Source organism: Patella vulgata, chromosome 7, assembly GCF_932274485.2.
Source record: "Patella vulgata chromosome 7, xgPatVulg1.2, whole genome shotgun sequence".
Taxonomy (NCBI): domain Eukaryota; kingdom Metazoa; phylum Mollusca; class Gastropoda; family Patellidae; genus Patella; species Patella vulgata.
Window position 1 is genome coordinate 21,637,841 of NC_065885.2, and position 17,936 is coordinate 21,655,776.

General features: G+C 36.7%; 1 protein-coding gene across 2 annotated transcripts in view; it reads left to right on the forward strand.

Moving 5' to 3' along the window:
• Nucleotides 1-3,482: 3,482 nt before the first annotated feature.
• The window catches only part of LOC126827664 (beta-1,3-galactosyltransferase 5), a 40,458-nt gene continuing 26,004 nt past the window's right edge, over nt 3,483-17,936 (forward strand). The window contains exons 1-2 of one of the 2 annotated variants that reach the window (XR_007682823.1): nt 3,483-4,296; nt 5,556-6,523. Coding sequence is in view for 1 of the 2 variants with exons in the window: in XM_050557114.1 (XP_050413071.1) it covers nt 4,278-4,296 (19 nt within the window). In the remaining variant the exon portion in view is untranslated. Of the gene's footprint in view, nt 4,297-5,555; nt 6,524-17,936 lie in introns of those variants that run through there. The other variant, XM_050557114.1, reaches the window with a different exon arrangement.

The window sequence follows — 17,936 nt, forward strand, 5'->3', positions numbered from 1 at the left end:
AAGCGACTTTTGACCCTATGACATCAGACAATTGATTAACAAATCACCGCACGCCAAGAACTCAGACCCGTTTCATTGGCTAATCAACCAGAACGCGGGTTATATAACAACTCCTACTGTCTGATTCATCGTAAATTTTAAACGGATTTCTTCGATTATGAACAAACTACTTAAGTTTGGTTATTATAAACTTACCTGTGTGTTTGTAATGAACTCCCGTTCGATAAAATCCATTGCACAACTAATTATCACAACGATGAGAACAATTTCTCTCTTGAAAAATTTGAAAATTTACTTGTAATTTCGACAGAGTCGATGTCAACAATGTCTTCGTGACGTAATGGTCGAATCCAATATACCTGTTGCGGGGGTTGGTTAACATTGAAAGATAGTTTGACAGCGCGATCATTTTGATCGTATATGGGTTTGGGCGACGAAAAATATCAATTGAAGGCAATTACATAGGAGATTTATATGGAAACCATTGATCGCCAGTCTATCAAATTTTCTTCACAATTAAAATATCACTGATTGCACGGATACTCGTAAAAATAAAGTCATGAATAAACTATAAATATCCTATCTTCTTTATGTTATAAATAATTTAACAAGGATCATGAAGCTTACCTCCGAATTCTCTGAGTGTATTTTTAATTTTATACGCATTCTTTCGATCGAATAATAACCGCTTCAGTAACATCTTTAAGCGTGTTGCGGCAGCCCTCAGCGTGTCTATTGCCGTATTGGGTGCCCGGGTGGGTATATAATGCTACTAAGCCCGTATGACCCCGTAAGAAGCGGAACATTAATTCTCGATTCGACAGTTTTGACCGAAGTGTGATAAAGCCCGTAAAACGAATGTATAGTTGTGTTTGTGCGGCATGCGTCTTCAAAAGTAAATAATCCCATCCGAGTCGCTAATCAAATAATTAGAACAAAATATTTCAAAAAGTAAAGCTATAAAATTTGCAGAGATTTTACTAGAATGTAAAAGACGGTAACTAAATACAGGAATGCGGGTAGTTATGTGTGCGAACGCTCAAACTCAATGCCAATTGTCGTAGGTATCCAGACCACTCGGACCAAAGACTACTCGGACTAAGACCAGTCGGACCAAAACAAGACCAGTCGGACCAATTAAATTATATTATAAGGCTAGACAATATGCTATTTATTTATTATTAAATCACAATACAAAGAAGCAAATAATTCTTACACGGAATTCTTATATTTAGAGTTGTTTGGTTCAATTTTGTGTACGGAAAATAAATCAACGATTAGTTTTAAAATTAATTAATAATGGTGCCAAAAAAAAATATCAATCTAATTTTTCTTTACTCTTGCAATGAGACTCGGTATGTCCAGACTTTTGACAGTTTCTACATATACGGGTATACTGTTCTTGTCTGATAGCCTAATTTTACTTTTTTCACATTCGCGGTATCCCCAGTGGTTTCATTCCGTTCTACCCCACTAACCGCTGGGTTACTATATATGGGGGGTGGGGGGTGGAGACACGTTTTCAAGTTATCCGCCCTTGATGCGTTAATATAAACAGCACATAATAATATGAAGACCGGACGTTTATATGCCCCTTTTTAAACGTGACTACAAGTGTGGTTCTCGATATTTTGCGATTTGGAATACAATTATCAATTTATTCAAACAACACGTTATTATTAGTTCGAGTAGTCATATTAAAACACACACAATTATCAATTTATTCAAATAACACTTTATTATTGGTTCGAGTAGTCATATTAAAATAAACACAATTATCAATTTATTAAAATAACACTTTATTATTGGTTCGAGTAATTATATTAAAACAAACGCAATTATCAATTTATTAAAACAACATTTTATTATTGGTCCGAGTGGTCTTTCTGTTGGGTCCGAATAGTCTTTTTGTATGGTCCGAGTAGTCTATTTGTTTGGGCTGAGAGGTCTATCAGTTGGTCCGACTGGTCTTGAACCGAGTGGTCTTTGGTCCGAGTGGTCATGGATTCTTGTCGTAATTGTACTTGAATTTCCTATGCTGTCACCCCTAATACGAAATGATATCTTCCGCAGAGTGACGTAACCATCTTCCATATTGGTATTTTTCTCTGGGAAAAGTTTGTGATATTTCAATTTTTCAAGAGAGAACTTGTTTTCATCGTTGTGATAATTAGTTGTACAATGGATTTTATCGAACGGGAGTTCATTACAAACACACAGGTAAGTTTATAATAACCAACGTTAAGTAGTTTGTTCATAATCGAAGAAATCCGTTTAAAATTTACGATGAATCAGACAGTAGTGTAGTAATGATAAGTAAAACAAATTTTGAACTATAAAAAAGACAAAACGAAATTGGATCTGTATTTTAATCTGATATAGATATGTAAAACGAAATTTTTAACTATAAAAAACGAAACGAAATAGGATCCGTGTTTTAATCAGGTTGGTTACAATCTGTCTGGGATTCAGTTGGATTTCGGTTGGTCCACTTTTTAGTTGCTGTACTCACAGGTCGGAACAGCAGTGTTTGCGCCCATCTAATTTTCTAAATTGTCTGGGTGAGGCCCCCCAGCCCCCCACACACCCGCCTTCGAGAGGTTTTTTTCGGCATGTTTTCGAGCTGCTGGTTTCTAAACAAGTAATTTTTTGGGGAATATCTGTTAAATTAGAGAAAGACTCTTGACACCGTTAATATTCTAATCTCCCTCTTTCTTACTAATGAGTGTGCGTAACGTTTAAAATGAAATAACGTCCTACTGTTTTGCTCCTACTGGACTAATGAAGGCTAATGCAGTGCGCTATGAGGGAAATGTTGCCCGGACAACGGCACTACTGCCCACTCTTATATCGAATTCCAACTTTCAAGGGATCTTTTACGTGCATGCCAACCGAACGACCAGACATCTGTCCTTGTCAGGCCCTCCGTCTTGCATCACTGACAAGTGGGAAACACGCTGGAAAATCTGAATGAACTTTCTCAGCCAATGCAGGGATCGAACACACGACCTCCAGACTAGCGAGCAAGCGTCTTACCCACTTAGCCACCGTGGCCCCGCTGGAACAAGAAATTGAATTTAGAAACACGTTAGACAACTCATCAATTGTTTTAAGAACCTTGTAAAAGTAAAATGAAACTACTGCTAATATCATGTTCTTGCCTAACCTGAGTGTTTCAAAAATATTATTTGTACTAAACCAAAACATGCCGCTCCTAACGGTATAGTTAATGATAAAGCAATTTAAAACATAAAACGAACGTAATTTTTAAAGCTGCTGTAATAACAAAAAAGCTAAATATTACTGCTATTCGAAATCGTCAACAATAGATTTTTATTTATGGCTGTAATAGTTGATAGATAATTTCACGTGCGATGGCCATTTATAGACTCATAGACTCTTGCGCTGAGTGTTATCGCTCTGCGTGACTAGCCAGAAATCACTTCGAGACAAGCCACTGAAGCGGGCACATTCGCCATGTGGCACACTAATTATGTACCTAGACCCTACCGCGAAAAGTTTTTTTCCAATCGCTGTTACAGTTTGCAACTAATAGAATGTGTTTACTATCATACGGTATGTACAGCATACATTTGATCGAAAAGCTCACTTAAATGATTCAGTTGGATTTATGCTTTGCATTCCGGGTTGTTGTTTTTAATTGATGTTTTATCGACTATATTCATTTTTAAGTTTTCCACAGGAAAACACATTATTACACTGAAGTAAAATTGTTGCGTTTTCCTCCAAGTCATCAATGGTCGCCATTGGTTAAAGCATTGTTAAACATTTTCTCGTTTTATTTTGACTAGTTGGTGTGTTTGTTTACACCTGAAAAGAAAGGCGAAGTGCTGATCGGTTTGTTTGTCATGTTAACTGTGTCGTAGTTGAACTACATGATGCTTGGCTAGGACATTATAACCAGTATGTAATACGTTATATTATGTTTTGTGGACTTGTAAACTTATATTTATGCCGTTTATACAAAGATTTCAAGACGTTGAAAAAGGATACATATAATCTGGATATATATAATCTGTTTTATAACGATATGTATTAGACACATTATGTTTTGTGTTTAAGCGGTATGTGTCCATTTGTTTTTTTGTATTACTGCTATAACAATACAAAAGTATGAGGAACCTTGCTTAAATATACGAACTCCTAAATGAGAAGTGGTGTCAGGTAGTCCAGAAAGAGTTAGCATAACCTACCCCGGATTGGGTACACTTATTGTTTAGAAATCATTTTAGACGTACAATAGTTAAAAGGCTTAGATGATAACAAGTTTGAGAGGTATGTTATAGATTCAAATATTTATTAAGATATTTATAATTCAAGAACACTTATACATAAATCTCTTCCTTTGTTTTATTGATTTTTCAAAAGCTTTCAACGCAATATGTCGAAAGAGCATGTTTTTCAAAATATGAAACATAATATAACTGACAATGTATCTTACATGTACGAAAACCCCCTTTACTCTGTTTTGTATACTAAATGGGTAAGACGCTGGCTCGCTATAGCCTGGAGGTCGGGTGTTCGATCCTGCATTGGCCGATAAAGTTCATCCAGAGTTTCAGGCGTAGTTCTCCCTTGTCAGTGATGCAGGGCGGAGGGCCGGACCAGGACAGCTGTCTAGTCGTTCGGATGGGACGAAAACCCGAGGTCCCATGTACTCATTGGCGTGCACGTAAAAGATCCCTTGACAGCTGAAATTCGATATAAGAGTAGACCGTAGTGCCGCTGTCCGGGCAAATTTTCCATCATAGCACACTGTATGGCGTATGCCCGTCTTCATTAGCCCAGTTTAGGAGAAGAACAGTAGGACGTTAAACCCCATTTCATCTCATTTCATTTATATGAAATTGTCTATTTATCACGTCGTGGTACGATTAACTGATAGATGCTTTTTTCCTTTGAAGTCACGCGGAACATGTACACAGGTAGAGTAGTTCACGGCTCAATAATTTGTCCCTATAAAAACTGTTCCGCTAATGTGCCTGTACCATCGAGGAGATTTTCTGGATATACGTCACAAATAGCTTTTAAACAAACAAGTGTATAGATAAAGCCGAATAAAAATACACCCATTATCGGCTTCGGCTTTCGTGGTTATTTTACAGCGAACGTCAACAAAAATTTCGATTGCACTCGTTGATTTAATTTTTGATTTTAGCGATTTAGGCGATTTTGGTACAGAGCTAGCTGTGATAGCCTCGTTTCTTTTCTAATAGAGCGGGAGCCCAGGGGGTTAACCTAGCTGAAAAGTGTACCAATTTTCTCCTATATGGTATCAATGCATGTATATGTGGTATCAACAGAATGTAAGTCTGCCGGGTTTCTGGTGGTGGGTGTGGTATTCCACGCCCAAAATGCCATTAGCTCAAAAGTGTGCCACATGAAAATCGTACAGCAGTGTACCGTACATCTTCAATTGTTACAAAAACACCCTAACAGACATTTCTAGTGGTGGGTTACCCCTGACAGAGCTATGTAATTGTCAGACATTTGTAGTGGTAGAGTATCCCTGACAAGAGTTTTCTAATTTCCAGATCGCCGCTAGGCTAGATTAGTTGAAATCTGTACCACCTAAAACAGCTTTGGAGTTGTTCAGTACCACTACAGGAATCGTGAATGACCACTGCCAGACAGTTTGTGCGGTGGGTTACCCCTAACAGACACGCCCAAAATGCCCCCCCCCACTACGATAGATTAAACGGCACTGTTCCCGTGTTCTAAAAAATTAATTTCTTAGGTGTTAAACAATCCACGAATCATGACATGCTATTATTTGAATTGGGTAGATATCCGTTACTACTACTGAAAACGACTTACTTAGATGTTGTTTTTAACTGGATTTGTAACCTTAAAAAGGAATTAGATTGTTTAGGATTGGGTTATAATAATGTGGCAAAATGTTGACAAACATTCAGTGTTCATTTTTAAACAGAGAATATTTGATATCTTTAAACAGTCTTGTTGTATAGCAATATCTGCCAGTCTCCTACAGGAATCTATTATCAACATGTTGTTTTAAATTTTACACTCCAACCCTATCTTTTAAAGCCTATAAAGCCTATATTATTAAAACATTTAACTCGTCTACACTTATCAGCCCATAAATTATATATAGAAACTGGTCGATATACTAAAGTGCCACATGATCAACGACTATGTACATTTTGTCAGCCTGAGGAACTGGAGGATGAATTTCACCACGTGTTAATTTTCCCGCCATTTGAGGATATACACATTAAGTTTATCAAGACGTATTATTACACTAGACCTAACGTTTTTAAATTCTTTCAGTTACTGAGTACCAGTAATATAAAAGACTTGTATAAACTAGGTTAATAATTGTCATATGCCGATAAACGTCGATCAGAATTGTTAAAAAATAATGGAATTAAAAAGGATGTAGAAAGCCTAAATGATTATAACCTAAATGATGTTTAGTATAATTAACTGTAATATTAAATTACTAATTTTGATGACATTATAGTAGATATATAATTTAAATTTCCACTCTCAACTTATTTACTTTGTTATAATATATATACTGTAGATTATGTAAATATTGTATTCATATGTATACTGATGAGTTTTATACTCAAAGTAAATAAAGAACTGAACTGAACTGAACATTACATTAATTACATCTCTTAATCAGTGGAACAGTTCAATGCTGATTAGTGTCAGGATTTTGGGGGTAATAAAATTTGTAGTCGAAATGGGGTGTAGTCGAAATGGGGTGTAGTCGAAATGGGAGTGAACCATTATTTTACCAAAATAATAGAAGTCTTGAAGCCGTATCCATGTCTGAAAAATCACGGTAGACAAGACATTATTCCACTATTAATTACGTGTATGTTTAATCCATTACCATAGCGCCGCTGTCCGGACAAAACTTCCCTCATACCACACTATGGCGTTAGCCCGTCGTCGTGATGCCTGTCCAATCTCGTGGGTTTTCTCCGGGTCCTCCGGTTCCCCCCACTGCTAAAGACCCCCCCGCGCAAGCGAATTATTGAAATAAAATTAAACCATATGTTAGTCCTGAAATGACCTAGTTTGAGTCAAGTGGACGTTAAACCACATTTCTCTCTCTCTCCGTCGTCGTTAACCCAGTCGGGGCAGAAAAGTAGAACGTTAAACGCCATTTCATTCCATCTTAATCCACTATTAATTTCATGTCAACTATAAAATGGCATAATAACCACTGAAGACAAAAATAACATCTTACAGTACCATTGATTTTGGTATATTATATAATTATATTATTTTAGAGAAACAATATACCCAGTCATTAAAACCACATGCATATGAAGGGGTCAATATCTTGCATAAATAATAACAGAATTAGTTCCATTGTTTCAAATGAATAGCTGTAGAAATCAAAATTATTGCTCCTTAAATAAACTCCATTTATGTAATTAATATATTACACAATTACTTTGTATACTACATTTCACGCAAATGGTTATTCATAAAGGTATTTTCCTTCAATGTGTCTTCATTTCTATTTCATGTAGCACTTAGCCGATCATGACTCACACTAGTATTATACAACGTTCGGGAAATATTCACCACAATATAAAAGGGACATTAAGATACGATAATAACAATAAACAAATCCAAGGCCCCATCGCACCAAACTCCCGACAATCAGACGCAGTGACAACGTGACTACGGAGAAATTGCCGTACTATGAACGAAATTGCCGTACTTCGATCGAGCATCAACTGGCAGTACGACCGGGTCAAGTAGTAGCTTGTTCGGCCATCAAATAACAGTACGCTCGGACCAGGTAGGGTATAAAAGTATTGGCTGTTGCCCCACTGGTTCATCAGTTGGCTCGAGATATCTTGCAGTGCAGTTTTGAACAGAACCATGGGGCCGTTAACGTTTTGAATATTATTGGTTTCACGCAACTTCTGATTTAAGCAAAGCAAGAGTACATTAAAATGGTTTGAAGAAGGAGAAGGTACGGATATTAAGAGGTACCAACGACCATCTACTAATATAGACCTGCATGTCTAGCGTCATAAGAGTTAGCTCTCAGCGGAAAGGAGTCAAAGGATTATTTCGTGACTAAGGGTTAGATATAAAAACAACGACCAGAGTACCCGAAAATTTTGCAAACAATTTTATGTTATTTACCAATTTTTATTAGCAAGATACCAACAATTGTCCTAAATCTTTACTGTCAATCGTTTGTAGGTAACGACTTCAATACACTGAACAACACAACATGAGTTATCCGACTTTAAGCTGAAACGTATAGTGTTCTTATTTGGGAAGTTTCCATACGGTTATGAGTTTTCTAGGTTTATTTGCTGATCTTAGTTTCTTGTTGGAAAAAATTACATTTAGAGGGTTTTAATTCCAGCCCATGTTGTCCCAACCTATCAAATACCAGCTTAATATGTTCATAATGTTCTCGCTTCCAAGGAGAATATATAAATTAGTATATCATCAATAAGGAGTAGGGTCGCCTGTCCAACCTCGTGGGTTTTCTCCGGGGCCTCCGGTTTCCTCCCACTGCTAAAGACCCCTACGCGCAAGCGAATTATGTAAATAAAATTAAACCATATGTTAGTCCCGAAATGACCTAGTTTGTGTCGAGTGGACGTTAAACCCCATTTCTCTCTCTCTATATCATCAATATATGCTATTCCAAAATTTTCGAGTGCCTTAAAGATACATTATGGGAGATTAGATAAAGAGCTGACAGTTCTCACTATAATACTTAAAAACTACATAATGTAAAGGGAATTGGTTGAAAATTTCAGTTAAATTGATCCACTCTGAACCGAGGATTTGGCAATTGAATTTTGGGCCTAGCCTCGATCATCATTACTGTACGATAGAATACAGTCTGGATTATCCATTTCTTGATTTAATCATTAATGAGCGTAGAGCAGCAGATCGGGTCCTAATCCAGTAAATATCGCAGTCTAGCGATGACAACGAGCGTTGATTATGGTCTGGATAAGCTAATTAATGTCTAATTAATAATTTATATAACATTTCAGGCCTAAAGAAAGACCTGCAATAGGCAGATTTAGCTCTTGCATAATGTATGTTTAAGAACGCGTGCCATTAAATGCGAGAAAATGCTTGACAATTATTAATTCCAAAATGGCATTACATTAAATTCAAACAAACGTCTATGGCATACAAACGCTGTCTTTTCCTTATTTTTTTCACCCACCAAAACTTGCCAATACCCTGATTTCATGTCCAGAGTTGTGAAGTATTCTGACATCTCCCTAACATGTCCTCAGTCACTGGGAAGGGCTAAATGGCAGTCTTAGTAATTTTATTAAGCTTCCGAAAATCAACGCAAAATCGTTTTGTTCAACCATGAAGACATCTTGCCCACTGTCGTAACTATGTTTCGTCAATTTCGCATTAATGACATACCTCGTCTGAGGTTTTAAAATTACTTCGTTTGCTACTCGCAAAACAGAATATATTATTGCGTCATTATCCAAGGAAACATACATACATTTTACCAATTTTCATACATCCTAAATCAAAGAAAAGCCTACAGCCATGAGAAACAAGAAAATCTCGACCTAAAATTACGTTTCTATTGATATTGGAAACATGAAACACGTGTCTTAACTGAAATTCCAATTTTGCAGAACCTAACAATATAAATTCAAGTCCATTTACTGACTGTAAAATAATTTTACTGTTGTACAATTTTGGTTTATATTTTAAAGAATTATACACCTGCTTACTAATTAAAGATACTTGCCCCTCCGGTGTCAACTAATGATCAAAAATTTCGTTTTTCTATTTTAATCAAACATGAACTTGAACAACCCGATACATTTATACCAGATAAGGACTTCTTATCTGTCAGGCCCCCCCCCCCCCCCCCGGAAAGAGTATCTTAGTTTTCCCGATTACGTGGAATTTTAGGCTTGACAGATGTATCTTGTCGTTTAAACCTTGGATTTGATTAATTAAGATAGTCCTCAAATTTCCTACAGTCGCGTTTAAAATGTCCTTCCATGCCACAAAACTGCCCAGTCATATTTCTCTGAAAACTCGCCTTAACCTCGTTTACCTCTCGCTTTTGTCGGCATTCATGACTTACGTGACCACGGCGAAAACATATACCACACGTGCGGTTTCTTACATAACCAACCTCGCTTTTGTCGGCATTCATGACTTACGTGACCACGGCGAAAACATATACCACACGTGCGGTTTCTTACATAACCAACATCCATGGATTGATGTTCGCTATTTGCGCTATTTGCATATACACGTTCATGGTCTTCTAATCGTAACGCGAATCTTTTCCTTATAGTTTGTTCTTGCTTAGCCAATTCTACAGTCTATGTATCTTCACGACGTAAAATTTTTGTTTTGATATAATCGTGCTGAAGTCCATCTACAAAGAAATTAATTATTTACCTCACCTGTCAAATTCCCCAAAAAACTGCACGTTTTCCTCAGGTTTCTGTTTGTTTTTTGGTAATACTGCCAATACGTGTTGTGTATCCGTAATTTCCGAAAAAGTGCCAAGTAAATCTTGTTTTAATGCATCCCACGTCACGTTTGCATTTGCTATCATTTTGCTTTGGATAAAATGACTTACAACCCCCTACTTGACTGGAATGCGACTAACGTTCCCGATCCTCAGGTACTGTGGAAGGCCACAGTATTTTTCGATATTTTTAATCCATGCCTTAAATTGTTTGGGATCCTCTTTATATGGTTCAATTATATTCGCTACCGAATTTGTGGAAATAGAGGAAGACAAACCTATCAACTGGGCCCCAAAATTTCTATAAAATTCCTCGGCCATTATTACAGATAGAAATTGGTGAAAAAGAGATACTCACAAAAAATGGCTAATTCTATCTGCTCCTGTAGTATTATCAGACATCTTTGTTGTGTTTTCTTCGTGATCGTAATAATACTACAGGTTAGATGGTTTCTACAATTTTATTGTTAAAGGACAATATTGGTGTCAGTCATTATTACATATGTGATATAACTGGTTAAATACATTCCAAATATAATTTTAACACAGAGATCATTGCTACGGGAGACGTGTAACAAGTACGTGAAGAAACGGGAAGTGACGCCAAACATGACGAACACGAGTTGTCCTTCTATATAACAGACTGAAGTAACACGCGGTAAGAGACAAACGATCGAATTTCATTTCACTGATAATTTCGTTGAAGTTGAAAAGTTATTATATGGGACGGTGAGAGGGTATCTCACAATTCAAAAATAGAATTGGCTGTCACTAGATAAGGGACACGAGAAAAAGTAGAAAAATCCCGTGCATTCCCCCGTTTTTATTCAATCTGTTCTTAATAAAAACAAGGTAATGCGCGGACTTTTTCTAATTTGTTCGTTATCTTTTATCTACTGACAGCCAATTCTTTTTTTGAATTGTCAGATATCCTCTCATCGTGTCATATAACAACTTTTCATCTTCAACGGAATTATCAGTGAAATGAAATTCCATCGTTTGTCTGTTACCGCTCGTTACTTCAGTGAGTTATTGAGGACAACTCATGTTTGTCATGTTTGACGTCACTTCCCGTTTCTTCACGTGCTTGTTACACAACTCGCGTTGCAATGATCTCTGTGTGAAAATTATATTTGGGATGTATTTAACGAGCTCTATCACATATTTTATAATGACTGACACCAATATTGTCCTTTAAACTAGTTGGCTTCGAAGGTCCCTCGTTCTCAATAAAGTATAGATGATGGCTGCTCGAAATATCTGGGTGAGCTCTGATCAATTCCGCCCAACACCCTCTTTTATAACCCCTTTATTTCTGAACGTTACAGACTGACCTTGGTGTTAATTTCCTTCCCAAATATGGAATAAACACCTCATTCTCCCAAGACCAACGGGGATATCATTACCTGATTTGGTCTATCAACCACATGTCATAAACAGATGGAATTTGATGGATATTTTGACAATGGTAAAGAGTTTACCAAAATATCACTGTTTTTTATATATACACATGTCATTTACTTTTATTAATACGTGGGATTTGACTCTATAGTATGTGTAGACCAACAATAGTCAGAGGTACAATGTGGTCTTAAGGACCAAAGTACTACACTCTTTGCTGCAGTCTGGTCAGAACCCAGCTTAATCTCTAAAAACTAAAAAAAATCTCTCAAAATGTGGTCCTCCGTCATTTTCTCCAGAAATTTATGCAAAAATCTTTGTCCAGGGAGACAAGTACATTAACTACTCATCTGTTGTCAGAGGCGGACTGTGTCTCGGACCGCCAGAATTGGAAAAACATAATTTGATATATAGATATATATATATATAGATATATAGATATATATATATATATATATATATATATAAAGTAGGGAATATTGAAATGCAAGTTGTGATATGATAATTAATCATGGACACTTGACATGCTTTAAGAGTATGTTCACAGATGAAGAACTTGTCGCCCCCAACAGAACCACTGAGCTGCACATGCGACACGCAATAGAGTCATACACGTGAGAGGGTTTCATTGTTAAATTTGCCACTTCAAGGAAGGATTGATGAAAACTGCAGCGTGCTGGTTTATCCTATCCATGTTTGCTTTCCTATATCGGTTCTTGCATAAGATTCACTGTTTAGCGTATCTTTGCTTTAGTGTGTTACGTTTAATTTGCAATGAGACGTCTTCAACATAATGAACGTCTACGTACTATTGGCATGCTTCAAATGGGTTCTACACAGCGAGCGGTAGCCGAAATGCTTATGTGTCACAGTCTGTGATCAGCAGACTGTGGAACCGGTACCAACAAACACTCAATGTTGATGATAGACCTCGTTCAGGTCGTCCTAGAACCACTACACAAGCCCAGGATAGATACATTCGTACACAGGACCTGCGAAATCGAGGACAGGAATTCGATTTACACCCCAAACGATTAGAAATCGGCTACATGCAGCCCATTTGCATGTGTGGCGACCGCGTGTTGCGCCTCCATTAACTCGCCAGCACATGGCAAACAGGCGTCAATGGTGTAGGCGGCGTAGTATTTGGGGTAATCGTCGATAGCCGCGTGTAATGTTCTCAGATGAGTCAAGATTTACTCTGGATTTCATCAATAAGCGTGCTCGCATTTGTAGGCGTGTAAATGAGCGTCATGCTAACGTTAACGACAGACAGCATGACAGATTCGGGCGTGGGTCTGTTAGTGTTATGGTGAGGGGAGGAATCACCATGACTGGCAGAACGGACTTGTATATTGTTCAAGGAAGGGTCACGGGTGTGTACTACCGTGACCACATCCTGGCACCGATAGTTCTGCCCTTTGTTCAACGTGCAGGTCGACGTTTCATGTTTCAAGATGATAATGCCCGTGCCCACCGCGCTCGTGTCGTGAATGACTACCTCCAGCGTCACCATATTGTCCATATATTGGCCAGCCATGAGTCCTGACCTTTCCCCTACAGAGCATGTCTGGGACATGATCGGGAGACGTGTTCGTGGACGTCAACGTCAACCGACAACACTGCAAGAATTGGCCATGGCGATGCAAGAGGGTTAGGAGCATGCCACGACGAATTGCTGAATGTCTGAGGATTGGTGGAGCAATTACTCATTATTAAGACAAAAATCAAAAACGTCCATTTTCAGTTTTGACAGTGCATCTCTTTGCGAGTGAAATGGAGCCGTCAGATAAGCCGCCCATATGAACTGTTTATGTTCATGTGTAGGCAATTGGCCTGTTATTAACATTCAAGTATTAGAGAAAAAAACACTAAAAATTAAAATTTTGGCTAGTACCTTCATCGCTATCAAACGAATCTTCAGGCCATTTTAATGCGTTACTATGCTGTTACAATAACGTTACGTCATAACATAGGACAATGACTATGTGAAATATAAAAATTAAAACGAAATAACATTAATTAAAAATCAAACATATATATATATATATATATATATATATATATATATATATAGTAGAATAGTTAATTAAAGCTGCTCTTTGGTAATATATAATTGAAATTAAAGATGGCAAAATAAAACTACATTTTTATGCTAACGTTTTCACCGCGATAGCGGCTCTTCAGGCATTCTTCAGGCATTTATTAAACATTGTTTAATAAATGTCTGAAGAGCCGCTATCGCGGTGAAAACGTTAGCATAAAAATGTAGTTTTATTTTGCCATCTTTAATTTCAATTATATATATATATATATATATATATATATATATAAAAAATAACTCAAATTCATCTTCGTATCCACTGAAAATTGGCCTCAATCTGAGGAGAAATACGATCTATATGAGTGAGGTGCGGGAATAGTGAATCAAACTACATGCAGTTTCGTTTTCTCAGGTCACTTATTCTTCTCGACTATGGGGACCCAACGAAACCAGTTGGTCTGAGGTCATAAGAGTTACCCAGTCGGCCCCTGACTATTTTAATCCGGGGATAAATGCGGAATAATGATCATAAATGGTTGCAAACTGCAAACTTTTTAAAATCGACATCGAAATTAGGCCATACAAAAAATAGGCTATTTTGAGTTCTATAACTTAATAGAAATTACTTGTTTTATTATAAATGTATAATCATAAATCTATAGAATCTGCTGTATATAAGAGAGTGACCCTACTCCTTGGCACGTGCAACTAGAAAATCGAAATCACGCCAGTCGATCCAATGACAGACCTTAGCAAACACGCTAACCATTCGGCCATCCAACCCCCTGATTAAATCAGCCATCTTCACCCAAAGTCGCAAATATAGACTACCCGTAAAAACGACTTTGCCAATATTATCGAAAAAACGACTTTGCCAATATTATCGAAAAAACCCTTAATCACATCAGACGCCAGTGACGTCTCAGTGACCGAATGCATATTCGGAATGTTTATTCCTTAAATATTTATTAACGCCTGACTGATTCCTTAATCCCCTGATTACGGAATAATTTGTTTTGTAATTTATTTTAATTGAAGATCCAATTTAGAATTTGTTTTATAATACGACGTACCATAACAAAGACAGTCGCTGTAGCCATATCCCCCGTGTCTTTTTGATCAGAATAAATTGGAGTAAGCCAACAGTAAACTTGTACAACAATTCGCTTTCGATGAAGACAAGAAGATGGGTGTAGAATTGTTATCGACGGCGCTACGAACATCTATGCAGTCAAGAGATAATTAATTGTCGGCTTTAACGAAACCAAATGGTTTCGTGGTGGTACGTCTTGATGTGATTGACAAAGTAACTGCGACAAATCGTCTTCGTCTCTGGTCGTAGCACACCAACTGAGATGGTTCTACTTATAATCCAGAGACTGATGCTGCCACAGTGTTTTTCTTTTCCAAGTGCCATCAATTTTGTTTGGAAACCTGGAAGAAATAGTAATAGTTCTAATGATATAAATAATTTCTTTTTTTAGAAACTTCTTCGTTCAAATGACCTCCCAATATATACTCTGACATAAAAGTCAACTTTGATATGTGACTGGTATGTTTTATGATGATTCAAACTCTATCAAGCTACAAATAAAACAAATTTACCTTTAGCTTCGTGCTTACATCGGTAATATAATCGACTTAGAATTCTTTCCATTCTGAATTAATAACTGGGTGTAATATAGTTCGATAGTGATTCATATTGGTTGCAGCATGGTGTATGTTCATGATCGAGAATGTCTTTAATTTGGACGGAAGAGAATCGACGGCACAATACACTGTAAAGTTGATATCGTTGACTAAGCAACAAATAACTGTTATAAATGAATATATACGACACTAGCAGATCAAAGACGTTATTTTATATACATAATGTTTATTAGATCGTTAAAATTGCTAGTAATCAAGCAGAAGTCATAAACTAGGTATGTCACTAAGGTGTTAAAACTGTGACTATTAAATGATATACACACCACTATTGTCCAGGTGTGTGTATTCATTAGTGATGAGTATTATAAATAGTCACACTTTTACACCTGTCCAGTAGTGACATCTTTTACAGCTAGTTATACACCTGCTAATTAATGACAACTGTATAATTTCTAACCAGTGTCTATACATACTAAACATTAGTTTAGAATAATGATCAATAATATGATTTAATTACAAAAATTATCATTGCTAAAAGGTCTAGCTTCATGTACCTTTTCTTTGCTGAAATGTCCACAATTCTCAACAACACAAAGATAACGTGTCATTGTAAAATTCAGTCTAACATATTACAGTCATCTATTACAATTCAAGACGAGAAAGATCAGTCCTTAAAAATGCTTCGAATTACAGTGATTTGTAGCTTAAACGTACATAATTATAATCGAGTATAAGCATGTTAATTGAATCGTCAATACACACTAGTCAACTGGTGGTGTTTATGGATAGTGATACTGATAAGACCTTAATAGTGTATAGTGTATGTGTGATCCCTGTGACGTCACCGGCCAATCAACCGGATTCAGGTTGTAACTGAAAAATTGAAAAGTGTTTTGGGGTGTCTGATACTAAAACGTTAATACGTCGAATAATTTTAATCAGATTGGCGTGAGCTTGCCGTAAAGTGTATAAAGTGACCATTGGCTATAAGTACAGAAAATCTCGTCCTGTGACTGACCTTATATGCTCTTTAATAATTAATTATTTATATCTTTATATGTGTTGCCTTTCACTATGTAAAACAAATTTCCTCTGTGACAATTAGGTATTACGTTATTCTCGTTTTTTTAAAAAAAAAAAAAATATATTTTTTATATACTCAACCAACTAATTTTAATGTTTTGGGTTAACCCAAATGGCATCAATCGTTATAATGGTAAAAATGATGTCATGACGTCTTCAGTTCATTAAAGCTTCTTGGGGTATGCACCTATAAGAGAGAGAGCGGTAATAGAATAGTTTTAGACACGCATTGGATTCTTTAGAGATCAGACATCATTGGATTCTGTAGAAGACCGATTGATTCTCATGATGTAGTGTTTTCCGGAGTCTAGCCACGCTGGTTAAACTTTTACAGAAGTTGGGGTTAAGAGAAAGAGATGTTAATTTTAAATAATGTAATGTAGACTATTGTGTAACTGTTGGGACATAAAACGTATAGCAAAAAAACTATCGTTGTTCCTGTTACATATTTAATTTCGGTATCGCGAGAAAACAGAACTGTGAAGTCCTTAAGAAGAGACATACAGCAGTAGCCAGTCCAGAGTCAAACCAACCCCTAGACGATCAGGCCAAAACAAAGATATGTGGCAGTAGTAGTGCTACATCGATAAAAGAATCCTCGCAGATAATTGTATCATCTAATCGTGTCTGCAAATTGTATCAAATTTACCACATACATTTATATCGTGATAAAATGCATCTGTTATTTGTCATAGGAAATTGAATAGCAGGTTCTCTAAAATTACTTCATATATAATTCATAAAACCAATTTGCTTGTGCGTTTGTCTGGCAGCTCTTGAACGTCCATTTTTTCTATGTCAAAACCCTGATTGTTATTTGATGAGCTGTAAACATGACTCACGCTGAACAGCGTCGTTAGCAACAGTAATTACAACTCATTAACATTTAAGATTTAAGTAACATGTGTTTTAATTAATTATATCAGTAATGCCACGATACGGTTGAAACTGGTAAAGAAACCAAGTAAATTAAGAAGTAGCGTATTTAGATCGGAGTATGAATTTTATATTAAAGGGGCTAAATTTCTATTCTTTGGAACCTAAATTGGTCGCAAATGGCCCGTAAAGTACATACCAATGTAATATTAATTTATATGCACTGATTGACATTTCATTTTAAATGTTGTTATTGCCGTTTCTAATCGGCTATGGTCGGCGAAATACGTGGGCCGTCCAAATTGAATGAAAGTCGTGTGCGCTGGTTTCACTGACGTTTTGTCACGTTCATCAAGGCCATTCTAAGACCAC